Raw genomic sequence first — 16,207 nt, forward strand, 5'->3', positions numbered from 1 at the left:
CTCAGATTTATTTTCAGTAAATATCTGACCTACACACAATGAACAGAATACTGACCCGATCAAAAGATGCAGATTTACTGTAGGCTTTGATTGTTTTATTTTTTAACTAGGGTTGTAGGATTGGCCTCCCAGACCCTGCATGTGTTGAACAAGAATTGATGGGTATTCACTGATACTGATGTTAAAAGAAAAATGAAAAAGGTCCTCTGGAACTGCAAGATAATTGACTCCTATTGACTCCTCACTCCTATTTCACCAACTCACTGAGGAGAATAAAGAGTTTTGTTGCTGAGAGGTTCCTCGTAGGCATTCAAACTCCCACAAGTCATTAACCCACAGGTATCAGTTGCTCATCAGGTCACACTGAAAGTAGTCATGTGTTTCATATTTCAGTGATGCTGATGGCTGATAATTTACACTGAAAACAACTTGGGAATTCAATTTGTCTTTAGTCCCAACTTTCTGAATAAATAAAGGGTTGATACTGAAAGAACTTTTTTTTTTTCATCCTGTACTTTCACAGCCAGACCGTTTCAGTATTCATCATTCAGTCTCTCTGTTTTCATACTTAGTATCACATCCAAGCAATAACAGTATAAAATGGTGTGTCCTTATTTGAATTTTTTATGTTTTCATTTACAGAACATACAGCACATTGTGTACCGTGTTTTTTTTTGTTTGTTTTTTTGTTTTTTTCATTTTGTCATACCATATTTGATCTATCTCAACCGTCCTTCTCACAGATGTTTTGAAAAAAGACGAGTGGGTGAGATTTCTTGACAAACTTGTTTCAGCTCACGCTAGAATACTCCTCCTCTGTTATTGAGGAAGCCGCAGTCGACTCTGCGAGGGTAATGAAAAATACCTGTTGAAATCATCTCTCACAGACAAATTACAGCAGCTCTCAAGAACACCATTTCCTCCTTCAAGAGATCAACATGATTCATCATGTTGGCCTGTTGTAGATATATTCTGGGTTAACTCTTAGCCATCACTGGCTTTTTAGGGATAATCATCATCTGTGTTCTCCCAATGTGGATTATCAGAGTTTTCATTGATGCCAACAACACCATTTCTTATGTGCTGTGGGAGGACTGCATGTTACAGAGAACTGGACACATGGAATGCAACACCTACAATTCTCTGCTGACCTTACCTCATGATCTGAAGGCTGCCAGAGTGTTCATCATCATTGCCATCACATTGAGTTGTTTGGGATTCTGCTTGGTGTGGTTGGGAGCAAGCGCACAAATTTTGTGCACATGAAAGGAAAAAGAGCAAAGTGAATTTTGTTTCTGGAATTCTCTTCATCATTGCAGCAGTTTTAGTGCTCATGCCACTAAGGTTGACAACCTACGCCATCTTCAGTCATTTCCATCGTCCTTTCCAAGCAAACTCTCAAACCTGATATCTTTCCTGGATGCATTTTGAGGAAACAAGAAACCCAAGTCAATCTAAGTGCATGTATGTCAATTTATGTTATAGCTTATATTTCATTTTTACAAAAGAATCATATTATTTTTTCTGGTAGATTATTACAAATTAGCCTATCTACATAAACTATAGACTCAGATGCTAAATAACAATGGTTTTTTAGCGATTTTAACACACACCATTTGCAGTTAATTTGGGAATTTAATTAACTTTAAGAACTTTGAGAACTTTGAGTACAGAGTTGGGTAGTTGAAAGAGTCCTTTACTTTTAGTCATGATTGTCATTTTCATATATAAAAATTCTTTATTTAACAGAGTCTCATCTGGTTACATTTACAAGCATGACCAATTGCTGGGACATAATTTGAAGCTGTTAGATGTGCCGTCACTTTGTTTTGGTTTCCTACCTTCACCAGGTACTTAATAAGTATAACAGCAACACAGCAATTGAAAAAAGGGGCCCTACAACCAAGTTCAGCATACCCAGGATAACTTTACATTTACATATAACTGAGGCCATTATGGTTCTCACTCATATTTCAAGTAGCATAGCCTGGGGACCCATACTGGATGTGTACTGTTGGGATTTATGTTTATCTGTAAGGCTCCGTATCAGTCCAAGGAAGGCTGATATGGATAACAAAAAGATCTTCTGGTCAAAATAACCACAATGTGTTAAATGATGGTTAAAGTGAAGAGGCAGAATCATTTAACACAAAGCCAGAGTGTTGAAGAACCTGAGACTGGACCAGTGGCTGCAGAGTCCATACCTATGTTTCCACTTCTACATCCCTTCTTATTTATGAACTCAACTCAACTAATGATAAAGAATGCAGAAACTACATTAAAGCGCCTCCAGGAGCTTTTTTATAGTTAAACAAAGGGAAACTGACCCATTGAGACAACTGTTGGAAGAAGAAGCAGCCCAAAGACTGGAGATGTGTCAAAAACAGGATCAACGAAATGAAAAAGAAATGGAAAAATTAACAGAAGAAATGCTGAAACATCAGGTGGCAGAGAAGAACACGGAGGCCGCCAACACAAAGGCAAGGCCTGGACAAATATTGCTAACACCCATGAATTTGAAGATAGAGATACAATAGCAGCAACAACAGCCATGCCCAGCAGCTCCAGCAACGTGGGGAACGCCTCCAAACCAGGGCATTGTGCATCATCAGCAAATATTATGGCGAGGAATCGGAACGAGAAGAAGCTCAAGGGGCCCACCAGCTTCCAACAAGTGGACAGCTGCTACAAAGAGGACACTGGAAGAGGAACTGCAAAGTGGGAAAAGAGACATACTGTTCTGTATGCGACAGCCTAAAGCACAACCACAGCGGGAGGAAGCAGTTGTAAGGAAGGAGATCCCTTCAAAACCACCAAACAAGCCCAAATCAAGTTGCAGCTCTTGCCCCTCCTGATTATTCTGAATTATTTTAGTTGAATGTTTCTGAAAAAGGTGGTGTTGTAAATGCTGTCCTTTTTCAGAAACTGCTATACACTAAAAGACAGAGGCAAGACAAAAGCAAAAAGCAAGGCAGTTAATGCAAATTCAGTACCACTCCATCAACAGAGAAGAAAGATGCATGTTGAATTTTTAAAAACTGTTTAATGAAGATGAATGCTTCTGGGAGAGACAACGACACATTTCGAACACTTCTAACTCTTTAACGTTCTTCTCTTTCCTTGTTATTGCAGCTTTAATTCAATCAATCAATCAATCAATCAATCAATTAAGCCTTTTATTTGTCACATTCAGATTTTTGTCTCTTCACCTTAAAACCGATCTTTTTAGTAATATTATTACTGTGTTTCTATGTAAGGAGAATTTGCCTTTGAATCTCATCCTGCAGCTTTGTCTGGACTGTCTTACACACTCCGGTACACTAGATGGCGATCTGCTGGTGCAGCAAACAGGAAACACGCAAGCATTAGACAGAAAAGGCGCGAAACTTGTCTGCGTTTGCGGCTACAGGCACTTGGTTTTCACGCTTTAGGTAAGTGTTCAAAGAAACAAAACAAAAAACACCTTAAATGGCTCATTTTCGTCAATTTATATGGACTCCTAAAGTGCGTGAACATGCACACGCTAGCAAATGGTAGTGATGGGCAGATGAAGCCCCATGAAGCACTGAAGCTTTTCATCCAATTGGTTCACCCCAACGCGAAGCTTCATGAAGCTTCATTTGCTCTAGCAGGACACCTACTGGACGTAAAAATAATAGCTGGCATGAATTTGAAGAGTGTGGCATTTTGCACACAGCCTGTAAATGTCAACAACAAAAGGAGTGTGTAAAACATGTATATTGTAGTGATGGCAGTATACTGTGTATATTTATAGTGGCAGTATGGGAAATGATTATTTGGAAATGCTTGAAATGGAAATGATCATTTACTGTGAGGTGAGGTGTGGTTGGGGTGTGGACAGTAGTTGTGCTTTTGTAACGTTGAGGTATGGACAGCTACACACTGAGGCTTTGAGCCTCAGTCCTGCCTGTTCACATTTTATTCTGTAAAAACTAAATTTTCACTGCTTTTACGTCCTTTTTAGTGGGGAGAACATAGCTGGGATTTAATGATTTAACAAATCTTTTGAACCCTTTGTCCTCCACAATGCTAAATGGCTGGGAGTCCTCAATCACCATGCTGACCAGGTCTTCATCTATTTGAGATTGTTCTCCTGAGGAAAGACAATAAAGACAAAGCACAAATATAAATATCACACACGTAACTTATAACAGCTGTATAATATTGTTATATTATTTAGTAACATTACTGCATGCTATATTATCATTGCATTTGATGGCTCACCTGGTCTTGCTCCACAATCGGTGTTCCTCTTATTCTCATGCAAAGCTCTGTAGTGCCTAAGCATGGATGAGGTGTTGTTGTTATATCCCAGCTCCCTGGCACATAGCAAACACTTCACCTTGTACAAAAGTCAAGACAGCTCAACATAAATTGTATTGCACCATCAGTATCATGACAATACATCTTCTGTAGAAATTTACATACCTTGTTGGGAGGAATAAAATCAAAATGTTCCCACACAGGGGAGGACATCCTCCTCTTCTTAGCTGGCTCCATTCTCTCCTGAGTTTCTCTCCTCACTCTCATAAACCTCCAAACGGTCTCCAAACTCTCTCTAACCGCAACTCTCCATCAAACACCCACATTTTGAATGAAGTCTGAGGGGTTTATATCGCTGTCATATCTCGCGGCAAAGTTCGAACCACTTCATGAACCAGTCACGTGGTACAGCCGGGCAGCGAGGCTTCGGACGTCATCATTTTCAGCTCCTCCCATAAATGAAGCAAGCCTCGATACGCGCTTCGCGGAAACGCCCCCTCCATTACTCGACACACGCTCCGAAGCCTCGATACAGAACGTCCCATCACTAGCAAATGGGTATGGGAAGCCTTCTCGGCACTTTTCTAAACCGTCTGGTTAAGAAATGGCGGAAAAAACGCCATTTAATAAGTGGGAGGTCCTGCTACACAAGAGACAGGAGTGATTGAGAGGACGTTTAAAAGGGGCAACTTTCCTGAAAAAACTTTTATTTACAACCAGAATCATCTTTATTGCTTCACCTCCACGTATTGCTCGTGATAGACTACCCAATTTGACAAGTACTGCTCACCTTTATGCTTTTCACAGCAAATTGCTGTCAACATTACAGCCAGATGTCGTACTGCTGTTGGTGTCACCCGAAATCGTGCAATATATCCTGCAGAGTGTGCATGACTATGTTCCTGCATGTTTTCGTTCATCCTCTAAAACAAAAGTTTTTTTGTTGTTTTTTTCCCAGAATTGAATACTTATTGCAATACAAACACAGCATCCAATATCTAATATGCATGCCTTAGACATGAAAGTTTGAAGAAACATGCACCCGTCTCGTATTATCTGACAGATTTCACTAGTTTGACTGTAAGTGCCCTCAGCGGGGCTGTGACCTTGGCCTGAGTGTGTTTTTGCTCTTTTCTGGTTTAGGTACCGCCCTTGCTGCCAGTTGGACAGAGGAGACCCAGACAGGGCGCTCATCCTCCTTATAGTGTGTTTGGTGTGTGATTTATTACAAAAACAAAGAGCAGTAGTAATATAACTTATTACTAATAATATTTATTTTCTTAGGTGTCGCTTTAGCTCCACCATCTCTTTTTGTTTTGAAATGGACAATTTTCCCTGCTTGCCACCTTTTTTCCACTAAGACTTTTCTTAATTTAAATCTCCTGGACTTCCTGGAGTATATAACACTGGCAGATACTTGTTTCTGCATTGTCTCTGTTTATCTTGGCTTGTTTTTTTAGTAGCCCACAGTTGTATTAATTATTTTTAACTTTAATTACCTTTTTTGTTTTTAGGGTTGCATTTTAAGGAATTTTGTTTTGGATTATCTTCAGATGTTGTCACATTTAAGAATTATGTGTGATGTAATGCAGCCCAATTTTTAAAACTTCTGTAATCTACAATTGGCATATGTTATCTGCTTTTGTGTTTCTATGCACTTCCTTTGGCATTGAAGTTGATCTTAATAAATCACATTGACATTAATGCACACAGTAAAATGTGTTGTGTAATTGATTAAAAATCACTTTTCTTCAGGTAAGAAACTGCAGTACCTGTTTGTCACATTCAACAGGAAGAATGACGAGCAGAAATAACACTCCAAGAGACAATTTTAAGGTGCTGATTTTCTCATGTAATGAAGTTTATGAAGCAGTTAAAGTTGTTATGAATGAATTTATTTACAGGGATGTTTTGATTTGTAAGGTTATGGCGTACATACAATACACTGCTCAAACTTGATAATCAACAGTGTAATACAAAATGTGTTAAACTTAACCAGACAGGGAGCATAAGTCACTGAATCAGTTTAATTTGCTTTAGTGCAATAAGGGACACTGGAATGGCAACAAGACCACCCCCAGAAAAACTGTTTTACAGGTGTTGAGTACATACCATTGCTTATATAGATGCTCCATCCTGGAGGAGCTTGACTGCCTGTGTGTCCTAAATGTCACTACAGGTATTGTCTCATGGTGCAAGCAGTAACAAGGACCATAGCAAAAATCAGAACTAGATAAAGGTTGGTCTTGAGCAATGGTCTGTGGAAAGTATTCCATTTTTGACAGTTGTCTCGTTGCCTCTCCAGTGCTCTAGTCACTGCACACAAAAGCAGGTGAAATGGACTCTCAGTGCTTTGTAATTATATCAGTTTACCAATAGTACCTAACTCTTATAATGGACATTATTTTCTTTTAAAAACTGTATACTACATCTGCGTTAATGTTCCTCTCTGTTACTTCAAGGAATCAACACACTCCCAGGATAAGGAAAATATTCCACCTCCTCATCTAAATACTGCTGCAAAGGTAAAGGTTTATTCATTATTTCTTTTCTGTGTTGGCAATAAAAAGAAATGGATAAAATACCCACATATTTTCAGGCAGTTTAATTGAGTTATAGGTGTACCTGTTTTTGTTAGCTAGGAATGTTTTAATAGTGCAAAGTGACTTAAGAACATGTTAGTAATTGAATAGAATAAGATTCCCCTGTAAGAGAGACCTGATTGTTTGTTCTTCCTAGGACGAAGAGCCTCATCTGACCCATTCTTTTGAGTGGAGTTACAGGAAGAACATCTATACCCATACCTGCAATCAAGCGCAAACTATTGAGGACTGCCTGAAGAAAAGTCCAAAATTCAAAGCAGCTGCAGAAAAGCAGGATGGCAAAGAGCTTGTTATTGTAAGAAGTGGGAAAGCAATCGCTTCACACTTTCCATGCAGAGTAATTAAAAATGAACGTCTGACTCTGAAGTTTGTCAAAGCTGTGGAGAAGCCAAAGAAACCAGTTAGCGTCTCTGGTTATCCCTGCAAAAAGAGACAATCTAACAAGCTTGTGATATTTCATGTCATAGCACGAGGAGGTAAAAATGTTGTCAGAATCCTGAAAAATCCTGACCTAAGAAAAGACATGCAGGAAATTACTGTTTACGCATACGAAGGGGAAAAAGTGAAGCAAGCTCTACGAAGAGATGGTCGTTTTCTCAATACCATGTTCAAAAAGAATTGCGTGCTCTTTAACATGCGCACTGAAGTGAACACAGAGATGTGCAATCTGGTTGACGAGCTTGATAATGAAACTTTTAAGATCAAATTGCTCGACAAGTCTGATCCACCAGAAAGTCAGCCTGGCAGTCTTGATGACGCTTACGTGCTGCAGAGTGAATCTCTGGCAGGTCGTTCTGGTGGGTATGAGGAGCTTTCACAGCAGACTAACACAGTCAAATCAGAGACCGACAATGTAGCAGAAAAGAAACCAAATCTGTGTGGAAATATTTATTTAAAACAGATGCAAAATTGTTTGTCTTCAGAATTTAAAGACTCAATCAAAAGCAGCAAAAAACAAGCTCATGACCTTAATTTCGCCCAGAATCTTTTGCGTCTGGAGTTTGGGAGCAATGCTAAGTCGTGCCGAGAAGTAAAAACAATGAGGAAACTCATGGAACTCAGTCATTCTGTTTGTCAAGTAAGAATAAATGGGAAACCACAAGGAAGCGGTTTCCTCGTGTTCAGCAGATTTGTCCTCACAAATGCCCATGTTATTAAAGATTTCTGTAATGATAATGGCCGGCTTCATGAGCGGGTCACTGTCACTTTCTCTTATGAAAGTCTGGAGCAGAACGATGGCCTGATAGATGTGGAAGAGGTTTCTGGTTATGATTACTCACCTGATGTGTCAGGGACTGACTGGGCTTTGTTAAAGCTCAGTGATGTCCAGATATTGCCTGGTGGTCTCCTAACACACTGTGGATTCATTCGTCACAGTGGTGGAATTAGCATTGTTGGACATCCAGATGGTGGAACGAAAAAGATCGAATCTTGTTTGGTTGTTTCATCTGAGAACCGGAATCGGGTTGTGGAAAGGCATTACAGTAACAATAAAGAGCCTGTCCAGTTCGTTACTCGTAGGTTCTTTGAAAAAGTGGCAGTTGATCTTAAACAGCGCAAACACCTTCTGACTTATGAGTCTTGTTTGTATTTTGGGTCGTCTGGCTCTCCTGTCTTTAACGAGCACGGCGATGTTGTTGCAATGCATTCAGGAGGGTATGCCTACCCTGGTGTGATGGGTCAAAACCAGAGTGTCATAGAGTTTGGGTATCCCTTTTCTGACATCATTGAGCACATCATTATTCAAATGGTGGAGAGAGAAAAGTTTGATGTGTTGAAAGAATACCTCAGTTGCAAATGTGCTCGACAGCAAAACTTTTTGGTTGATGTGAAAAAGCTCGTTGAGAGCAGAAATCTCACAAGGTTTAAAAATGTAGTGAACAGTTCAGTGGCTGTAGATGACGAGAGTTTGAAGGCTTTCTTTGAATTCTTCTCTCGGAGAGAGCAGCCAGAGCCCATGGATATTAACTGAGTGCACAGAAGGTTAACTGCAGACAGAAGATAAAGTGAGAACAGTTCGAGCAGTAAAAGCAGTTGTTATTTTTAATAAGTCAGGACACTTGTTTAAAAAAAAAAAAAAAAGACTTTTTTTTTTTTTCAATTTACTCTTTCACATAAGGTTTTGTTAAACAACTGATGCATCATGTACTATAAATAATATTAATAATAATAATGCATGTATGATGGTTCTGTGCTTTTGAAATGCAAGTAATAACGACTTTCCAATGTTGTGTCCGGTTAAATTTGAAGAATCTAAGGGAATCTGCTCCGATGTTAAAGAGCTCAAATAATATGGATGTGATAAATGTCATGTTGAGGTTTCTCATTTTGATGTGACATTTACACAGTACAGTCTCAAATAAGTCTGGTTTACATTTATACCCTTTGTACTGTTTTATATCTGTATTTTTTTTTCTCTGTTTTGTGCATGCTTTATTTCAAGTTTAGAAATTTTGAATCAACTATGGCTGAATATATATGGAGTGTTGATCAAAGGCTTCAAAATATCATACCTTATCAATATTTTCAATATGACCAGTTTATATCAAATAAATATGGTTTGCTGTTTAGTTGCTTTTTATGTTGTTGTTTTTTAATCATATGAGAGCCTGAATCAGGGTCACTTTCAGATTTATTTTCAGTAAATATCTGCCCCACACACAATGAACAGAATACTGACCAGATCTAAAGATGCAGGTTTATTTTGCTGTACAGGGTTTGATTTATTTATTTATTTTATTTTTTTTAACTAATTGTAGGGTTTCCCTGAATTCTTGGTCGTTCACTGATACTCAGGTTAAAAAAAGTGCAAGACAATTTATCACTCCTATATATTCAAACTTCTGCAAGTCATTAATCCAAGACTATCAGGTCACTCTGAAAGTTATGTGTTCTGGCTGGGAACTATATGTTAGCAAGTGCTGCGAATAAATCTCACACATTGCAGCGATGCTGATAATTTAAACTGAAACAATTTACTAAGGGACTCAAATTGTATTTAATCCCAAAATTCTGAATAAATAGAGTTATTTCACAATGACTGCTTTCACAGCTGGACTATTTCAGTAGTTATCACTCAGTCTCTGTTTTCACACTTAATTTTTTACACCCTATAAAACAGTATGTTTTTATTTGAATTGTTTATTCAAAATGCATTCATTTTGTCAAGTCTTTGTTTCTGTACTCAGCTCTACATTTCATGGGTGGTTTAGTGATATTTCTTCACAAACCTGTTTCAGCTCATGCTAGAAAACTCCTCCTCTGTCATGGAGAGGAGGAGAATGTGCAACAAAAACAACTACCTGCTGAAATCGTCTTTGACAGACAAATTACTGCAACTCTCAGAAGCACCCTCCTTTCCTCCTTGAAGAGATCGACACAGCTTCATCATGTCGGCCTGTTGTAGACATGTTCTGGGTTTGCTCTTATCCATCATTGGCTTTTTAGGGACGATCTTCATCTGCGCACTGCCGTTGTGGAAAGTCTCAGCCTTCGTTGGTTCAAGCATCACCACTTCTCAGATCGACTTTGTGGGTCTGTGGGTGACGTGTGTGATGAGGAGTACAGGCAAGATGCAGTGCAAATCCTACAATTCTATACAGGACTTACCTAAAGACCTGCAGGGTGCCAGAGTGCTCATCGTTTTTGCTATCATCATCGAGTTCTGTGGGATTCTGCTTAGCGTGGTTGGGAGCAAATGCATCAACTTTGTGCCAAACAAATGGCAAAAGACCAAAGTGGTTATAGCTTCCGGAGTCTTGTTTTTTATTGCCGGTATCTTGGTGGCCCTACCAGTCAGCTCATGTTGGATCAACCTCACCAATAGTATGAATTCCAACAGCCTTTTCCTGGACGACATTCATAGAGTGGAGCCGGGAGACGTGCTCTACATCGGCTGGGCCACTGCAGGACTGCTGTGTCTGGGAGGAGGCCTTCTCTGCTGCTCCTTTTCCACCAGGAATGAGACTGAATATGTGGTTGGATACTCCAGGGCTGAGTCTGTGGAAGCAAGATAAAGGTTTCACTTTCTCTTTGCCATTGAATTAGTCTGTTATTAAGTTAAGTAAAAATTATGACTGCTTAACTGACTGTAAATTTTTTGGCTTCAAAACAAACTGTAGGAACAAACACCCAGGATTTTGAATGTGTGAAGGCATACTAGTAATGCACAAAACAAGTAATTGATTTAAATTTGTTGTTTGAACTTACTTTTCCTTTTATTTGATATTGATCAATGTTTTTTTCTGTGTACAATTATATGCCAATATAATTTAAGACTGGCATTTATGAGTATATAACATCATTATGTTAGCAAGAATAATTACAATAATGTCAAACGATAAAGAAATTCTAACACTAAATCTGGTTTTGGGAGTGTTTGTGAAAGAATCTTTACAGGTTTTGTGGTAGATCCTTGCTGCCAAACAGGCTAAAAATGTATTTTTTTTTTTTTCGATTTTTGCATTAAAGAATGAGAGTGTAAGGAAAAACCCCATATTCCTAACAAATATTTATAAATATTTGTTAAAGAACGTCACATACTAAGTTAAAGTTATTATCAGCTCACAGACTTGTCTCAGTTTTTTCAAGACACCAGTTGTGTTAAGCAGACAAAACAAAGGTGAGTTATTTTGATCAAAGTTATGTCAAAATGCATTTTCATGGATCAACCTTATCATTAAAAATGAACGCGAAGCTTATGTTTGATGAAACAAGACAGCGCAAGTAAATATGAGTACATTTATAATATGTGACAGTTTATATTTCAGCTTTACAAAAGAATCCGATTAAAACAGATTGGCAGATTGTTACATGTTAGCCTATTTACATAAATATCGCTCAGATAATATATAACAATGGGGTTTTTTAACAATTTTAACTCGCAACATTTTCAGCTAATTTAGTAGCTTTGTGACTTAGTACAGAGTTGGGTAGTTACTTTTAGTCATCACTGTCATTTTTATATATATAAATTCACTATTTAACAGAGTCCCTCCTGTTTACATTTAAGGTAAGCTAAGCTAATGTAGCCTACCTTGGTGACCCCTACTGGATGTGTGCCTTGTATGCCTCCACCAGTATTTGAACCCCGATTGTTCATAATTACCATTTTGCATGTCTGCATTTTTCTGATTTTGTGATATCGACCTTTGTATTCACGTGTGAAACTCAACTGTCCGTATCACAGGTGCTTTGAAACAAGCTGGTTGGGTGAGATTTCTTTACAAACCTGTTTCTTCTCATGCTAGAAAACTCCTCCTCTGTCACCTCCTTTAGCACTCTCTAATCAGTAGGAAAGAAAACCAGAGTCGACTTCTCCTCTGTGTGGACAATAAAAACTAATACCTGCTGAAATTTTCTCTTCCAAAACTCTCTTACTAACTTTTCTCCTTGAAGAGATCAACAGAGCTTCATCATGGCAGTTAGCTGCAGACAGATTCTGGGTTTGGTCTCAGCCATCATTGGTGTTCTAGGGACAATAGTTATCTGTTTCCTCCCATTGTGGAAAGTCTCAGACTTCATTAGTGCTGACATTGCCACTACTTATGTGATCTTTGAGGGTTTGTGGGTGAACTGCATTCTGCTGACTAAACATGAGATGGAGTGCAAAGAGTATGATTCTACGCTCACCTTACCTCAAGACCTGCAGGATGCCAGAGTGCTCATCGTTTTTGCTATCATCATCCAGTTCTTTGGGATTGTGCTTGGTGTAGTTGGGGCCAAGTGCACCAACTTTATACCAGACGCAAGGCGAAAGACCAAAGCGGATATAGCTTCTGGAGTGTTGTTTCTCATTGCAGCTAGCTTGGTGGCCCTGCCTGTCCACTGGACCACACGCACCATTGTTAATGATATGTTCAACCCTGACCTGGCCAGCGATCAAAGGAGGGATCTGGGAGCTTCACTCTTCATCGGCTTGGTGTCCGCAGGACTGCTATACCTGGGAGGAGCCCTTCTCTGCTGCTCCTATTTCTGCAGGATTGAGACAGAATGTGATGTTAAATCTGCACATACTAACACTAAACAACAACGTTCATCTAGACAGCGTTCTACTAGAAACAAGAAAAAGGTTTCATGATGGTTTCACTCTCTGTTTGACTGAGTCCACTGTTAACATCAGGTAATAAAGTCTGAAATATGAGTAAAAATTTGTAGGAATCTTTGCATTTTGTCTGTATTCAAAACATATGGTAGGAATATGTGCAGCATTCTGAATGCTTGTGAGCACAGAGTAAAAAAAAAATTGGTTTTTTTAGTTTCTTTTTTTTTAATGTTTACAGGGTAAATAACAGAGCCAGTACAAACACCATACCCTCTGACATGCATGGGTTTTTACAGGATATGGGAACTGAGTTGAGCAAGTTTATGTTCTAATAGATTTTACTGAATTTCTTCCGTCTTATATCCCCTTACTTATTCCTCGGTGATAGATTTTCAGGGCGTAAGTTATAGTTGGACAGTGGTTTTTTTTTTTCAGCATTAGCAGTGTTACATGCTCCAGCTTGCTACTTTAGCAGCTAATGCTAACTGGAGCAGAAGGACTAATGCTATGTTCTTCCAGCTTTTTACCCAAATTAGCAGATAATTCTACCCATACTACTAACTATTATACTTTGTGTCACGCTGGAATTTTTGGGACACAGATTCTACATTCAGAGCCAAATCCACAACAAATATATTTTGCAGCACAGATTTTTCTGTTCCTGTTGTCAAGCATACAATGCATGTTGAACTGCTGTTCACTGCCAGAGAGAAGCCACTCCTCTTCCTGGAATGAAGGGAAACCTGCTGCCTCCTCTCTAACACAGTGACTTATCTCTGTCCACATTTTTGTCAGACAGCTCTGAACAAGGTAGAACAAAGAAAAAGTGATGAGTGCTATTCGTTGCAGATCTAAACACAGGAAACACAGGCTTAAGCTGATCAAAGCTCAGATTTGATCTACTGTAAGGAAATGAAAATGTCTAAATGAGGGTTCAGCTGGACCAGAAGAAGTTGTGCTTTTTAATCTGTCTGGATTTACTCAAGTTTCCAACAACTCTTATCTGTGGGCACAACTACTGAATAAGCTGTATCAAGAACTACTGGGAAGAGGAGGAGATTAAGAAGAGTTTCCAGCTGTTATCAGTGCAGAAAGGGTTTCATACCAAAGCTAGTTCTGCAAACACCTAATTAGCTGAAGAAGACTAGCACTCTAAACTGCTCCTCATCCACAACACTATATTGGACTTAAAGATGTGGCCTGTGGTGTGTGCACTGGGAGAGCCCTGAAAGTCTCCAATTCCTGTCTGCAGTGTGTGGCCTCTTACTGTGAGAGCCACCTCCAGGTTCGGTATGAAATTAGGACTTTTCAGAACCAGCGATCAGCAGTATATCAGTTAACCTCTGTGGTATGGAGGAACACAGAGGCCACGACACAGTGTCAGCTGTAGCAGAAAGGACTGAGAGGCAGAGAGAGCTCAGGCCAACATGACTCAACATCCAACAGTGAAACCAGGACACACAGCAAGATATAGAAATGCTTCAGCAGCATGTGAAGGCCATCAGTGTCTATATTGATAAAGCAGTGAGGGAAGCCTAGACAATCTTCAGCCGGCTGGTCCAACTCGTGTAGAAGAAAAACTTCAGAAGAAGCCACAGCAGGATATTACTGAGTTTAACTTACAATTTTATTGTAAACATTTTTTAGTTGAATAAATAAAATACTCCAGGAATACACTTTGTTAGTCAAACCCAGAGTATAATTAACTTTGGTTATCCTTTTCCAAATACCACTGAAGGCAACATTATCCAGATAGTGAAGAGTTCAGAGTTTGTTGCTGAAGAAATACCTTGTTTGCAATTGCATTTGACAGCAAGACATTTTGGTCAGTGTGTGAAGAAACTTGTTGAGAGGAGAAATCTCAACATTTAATATTGCACTCAACAATTCAGTGGCCATAGGTGATCTTTGTTGACCGTGTTGCCTGATGGTGTTTTTCACTAGAAAGTCCACAATAACTAAAATTTCTAATAGTTTCTGCAGCTGAAAGTAGCAGTTTAAACAATTTAAATCTTAATTTAATTAAATGTGTGAACGTGTGTGTGAATGGGTGGATGACTGAATGTAGTGTAAAGCGCTTTTGGGTCCATCGGCACTAAGTAAAAGCGCTATATAAATACAGGCCATTCATTTTTGTCTGTTGTTAATGCTATGGAAGAATGGTTGTCCAAGTAAGGCCAACTGGTCGATATATATCGGGTGTTTTGGACTTGGAGAGGGGATTTAACCGCATCTCTTGGGGTTGTTTTGTAGTTTGAGAGAAGGAAGAGAGGATAAAGACATGCTGTGGAAGAGAGACAGAGATTAATAACAGATATGATTCAATGCAGAGAGGTCTGTTAATAGATAGTGAGTGAGAAAGGTGACTGGAAAGGAAAAACTCAATGCATCATGGGAATCCCCGGCAGCCTACGTCTATTGCAGCATAACTAAGGGAGGATTCAGGGTCACCTCCAGCCCTAACTATATGCTTTAGCAAAAAGGAAAGTTTTAAGCCTAATCTTAAAAGTAGAGATAGTGTCTGTCTCCCGAATCCAAACTGGAAGCTGGTTCGATAGAAGAGGGGCCTGAAAACTGAAGGCTCTCCCTCCCATTCTACTTTTAAATACTCTAGGAACAACAAGTAGGCCTGCAGAGCGAGAGCGAAGTGCTCTAATAGGGTGATATGGTACTACAAGGTCATTAAGATAAGATGGGGCCTGATTATTTAAGACCTTGTATGTGAGGAGCAGGATTTTGAATTCAATTCTGGATTTAACAGGAAGCCAATGAAGGGAAGCCAAAACAGGAGAAATCTGCTCTCTCTTTCTAGTCCCTATCATTAGTTTTTCAGCATCACTCTGAGACAGGATATTTCTAATTTTAGAGATGTTGCGCAAATGGAAGAAAGCAGTCTTACATATTTGTTTTGTGGATATTGGATTGTGTTCATAGTTTTTGAACTGAACTTCTACGTACTTACAGTGGTGTGAAAATGTGTTTCAAATCATTAAACAAATTAAAATATTAGACAAAGAAAACACAAGTGAAAAAGCTTGGATCTTGGAAAGAAGCGGCACAACATAGAAGAGCCACCTACATGGGATAAGACTCAGAAGCTTGGCTTCCAGGTTGGGAAAATTGAACAAGACATTTAAATACAGCTGCTGATGAGTTCTACAAAAACAAGAAACAGTTTGTTAAAAACACTTGCAGTGATTTATCAGTGACATGCATTTACTCAAGAATTGCTGATAAGTGGATGACTGGAATATATAGTTTATAATTTCAACTGTGT

General features: G+C 39.0%; 4 protein-coding genes across 4 annotated transcripts; 3 read left to right on the forward strand and 1 right to left on the reverse strand.

Annotated features, from left to right (window-relative positions):
• The first annotated feature begins 3,285 nt into the window (after positions 1-3,285).
• Positions 3,286-9,457, forward strand: LOC146700392 (serine protease FAM111A-like). The gene is made up of 5 exons (XM_085470562.1): positions 3,286-3,431; positions 5,428-5,497; positions 6,040-6,120; positions 6,747-6,809; positions 7,024-9,457. The coding sequence occupies exons 3-5, from the start codon at positions 6,082-6,084 to the stop codon at positions 8,857-8,859; spliced, it is 1,938 nt and encodes a 645-aa protein (XP_085326688.1). The 5' UTR covers positions 3,286-3,431; positions 5,428-5,497; positions 6,040-6,081; the 3' UTR covers positions 8,860-9,457.
• Positions 3,537-4,831, reverse strand: LOC146700393 (uncharacterized). Its single transcript, XM_085471406.1, has 3 exons — positions 4,450-4,831; positions 4,246-4,363; positions 3,537-4,114 (listed from the first exon to the last, which is right to left on the reverse strand). Exons 1-3 carry the CDS (start codon positions 4,549-4,551, stop codon positions 3,954-3,956), a joined length of 381 nt encoding a protein of 126 aa, XP_085327532.1. The 5' UTR covers positions 4,552-4,831; the 3' UTR covers positions 3,537-3,953.
• A 676-nt stretch (positions 9,458-10,133) lies between the features above and the next one.
• LOC146700394 (claudin-4-like) lies at positions 10,134-11,238 on the forward strand. Its single transcript, XM_085471407.1, has one exon. The coding sequence runs from the start codon at positions 10,277-10,279 to the stop codon at positions 10,901-10,903; it is 627 nt and encodes a 208-aa protein (XP_085327533.1). The 5' UTR covers positions 10,134-10,276; the 3' UTR covers positions 10,904-11,238.
• Positions 11,239-12,149: 911 nt separating this feature from the next.
• LOC146700395 (claudin-4-like) lies at positions 12,150-13,068 on the forward strand. Its single transcript, XM_085471408.1, has one exon. The coding sequence runs from the start codon at positions 12,304-12,306 to the stop codon at positions 12,964-12,966; it is 663 nt and encodes a 220-aa protein (XP_085327534.1). The 5' UTR covers positions 12,150-12,303; the 3' UTR covers positions 12,967-13,068.
• Positions 13,069-16,207: the final 3,139 nt, after the last annotated feature.

This window comes from Copadichromis virginalis, linkage group LG10 (genome assembly GCF_057382275.1).
Source record: "Copadichromis virginalis isolate Kocher_CV1m ecotype Utaka linkage group LG10, C_Virginalis_male_GT1.1, whole genome shotgun sequence".
In the NCBI taxonomy this organism is placed as follows: Eukaryota; Metazoa; Chordata; class Actinopteri; order Cichliformes; family Cichlidae; genus Copadichromis; species Copadichromis virginalis.

Excerpts from the sequence above, each read along its gene's own strand:
- LOC146700393 (XM_085471406.1), bottom strand. The coding sequence starts at position 4,551 with ATGAGAGTGAGGAGAGAAACTCAGGAGAGAATGGAGCCAGCTAAGAAG. Across the intron at positions 4,364-4,449 it reads ATTTTATTCCTCCCAACAAG|GTGAAGTGTTTGCTATGTGC; the intron begins GTATGTAAATTT and ends CTTTTGTACAAG. Across the intron at positions 4,115-4,245 it reads CGATTGTGGAGCAAGACCAG|GAGAACAATCTCAAATAGAT; the intron begins GTGAGCCATCAA and ends GTCTTTCCTCAG.
- LOC146700395 (XM_085471408.1), top strand. The coding sequence starts at position 12,304 with ATGGCAGTTAGCTGCAGACAGATTCTGGGTTTGGTCTCAGCCATCATT.
- LOC146700394 (XM_085471407.1), top strand. The coding sequence starts at position 10,277 with ATGTCGGCCTGTTGTAGACATGTTCTGGGTTTGCTCTTATCCATCATT.
- LOC146700392 (XM_085470562.1), top strand. The coding sequence starts at position 6,082 with ATGACGAGCAGAAATAACACTCCAAGAGACAATTTTAAG. Across the intron at positions 6,121-6,746 it reads CTCCAAGAGACAATTTTAAG|GAATCAACACACTCCCAGGA; the intron begins GTGCTGATTTTC and ends TGTTACTTCAAG. Across the intron at positions 6,810-7,023 it reads ATCTAAATACTGCTGCAAAG|GACGAAGAGCCTCATCTGAC; the intron begins GTAAAGGTTTAT and ends TGTTCTTCCTAG.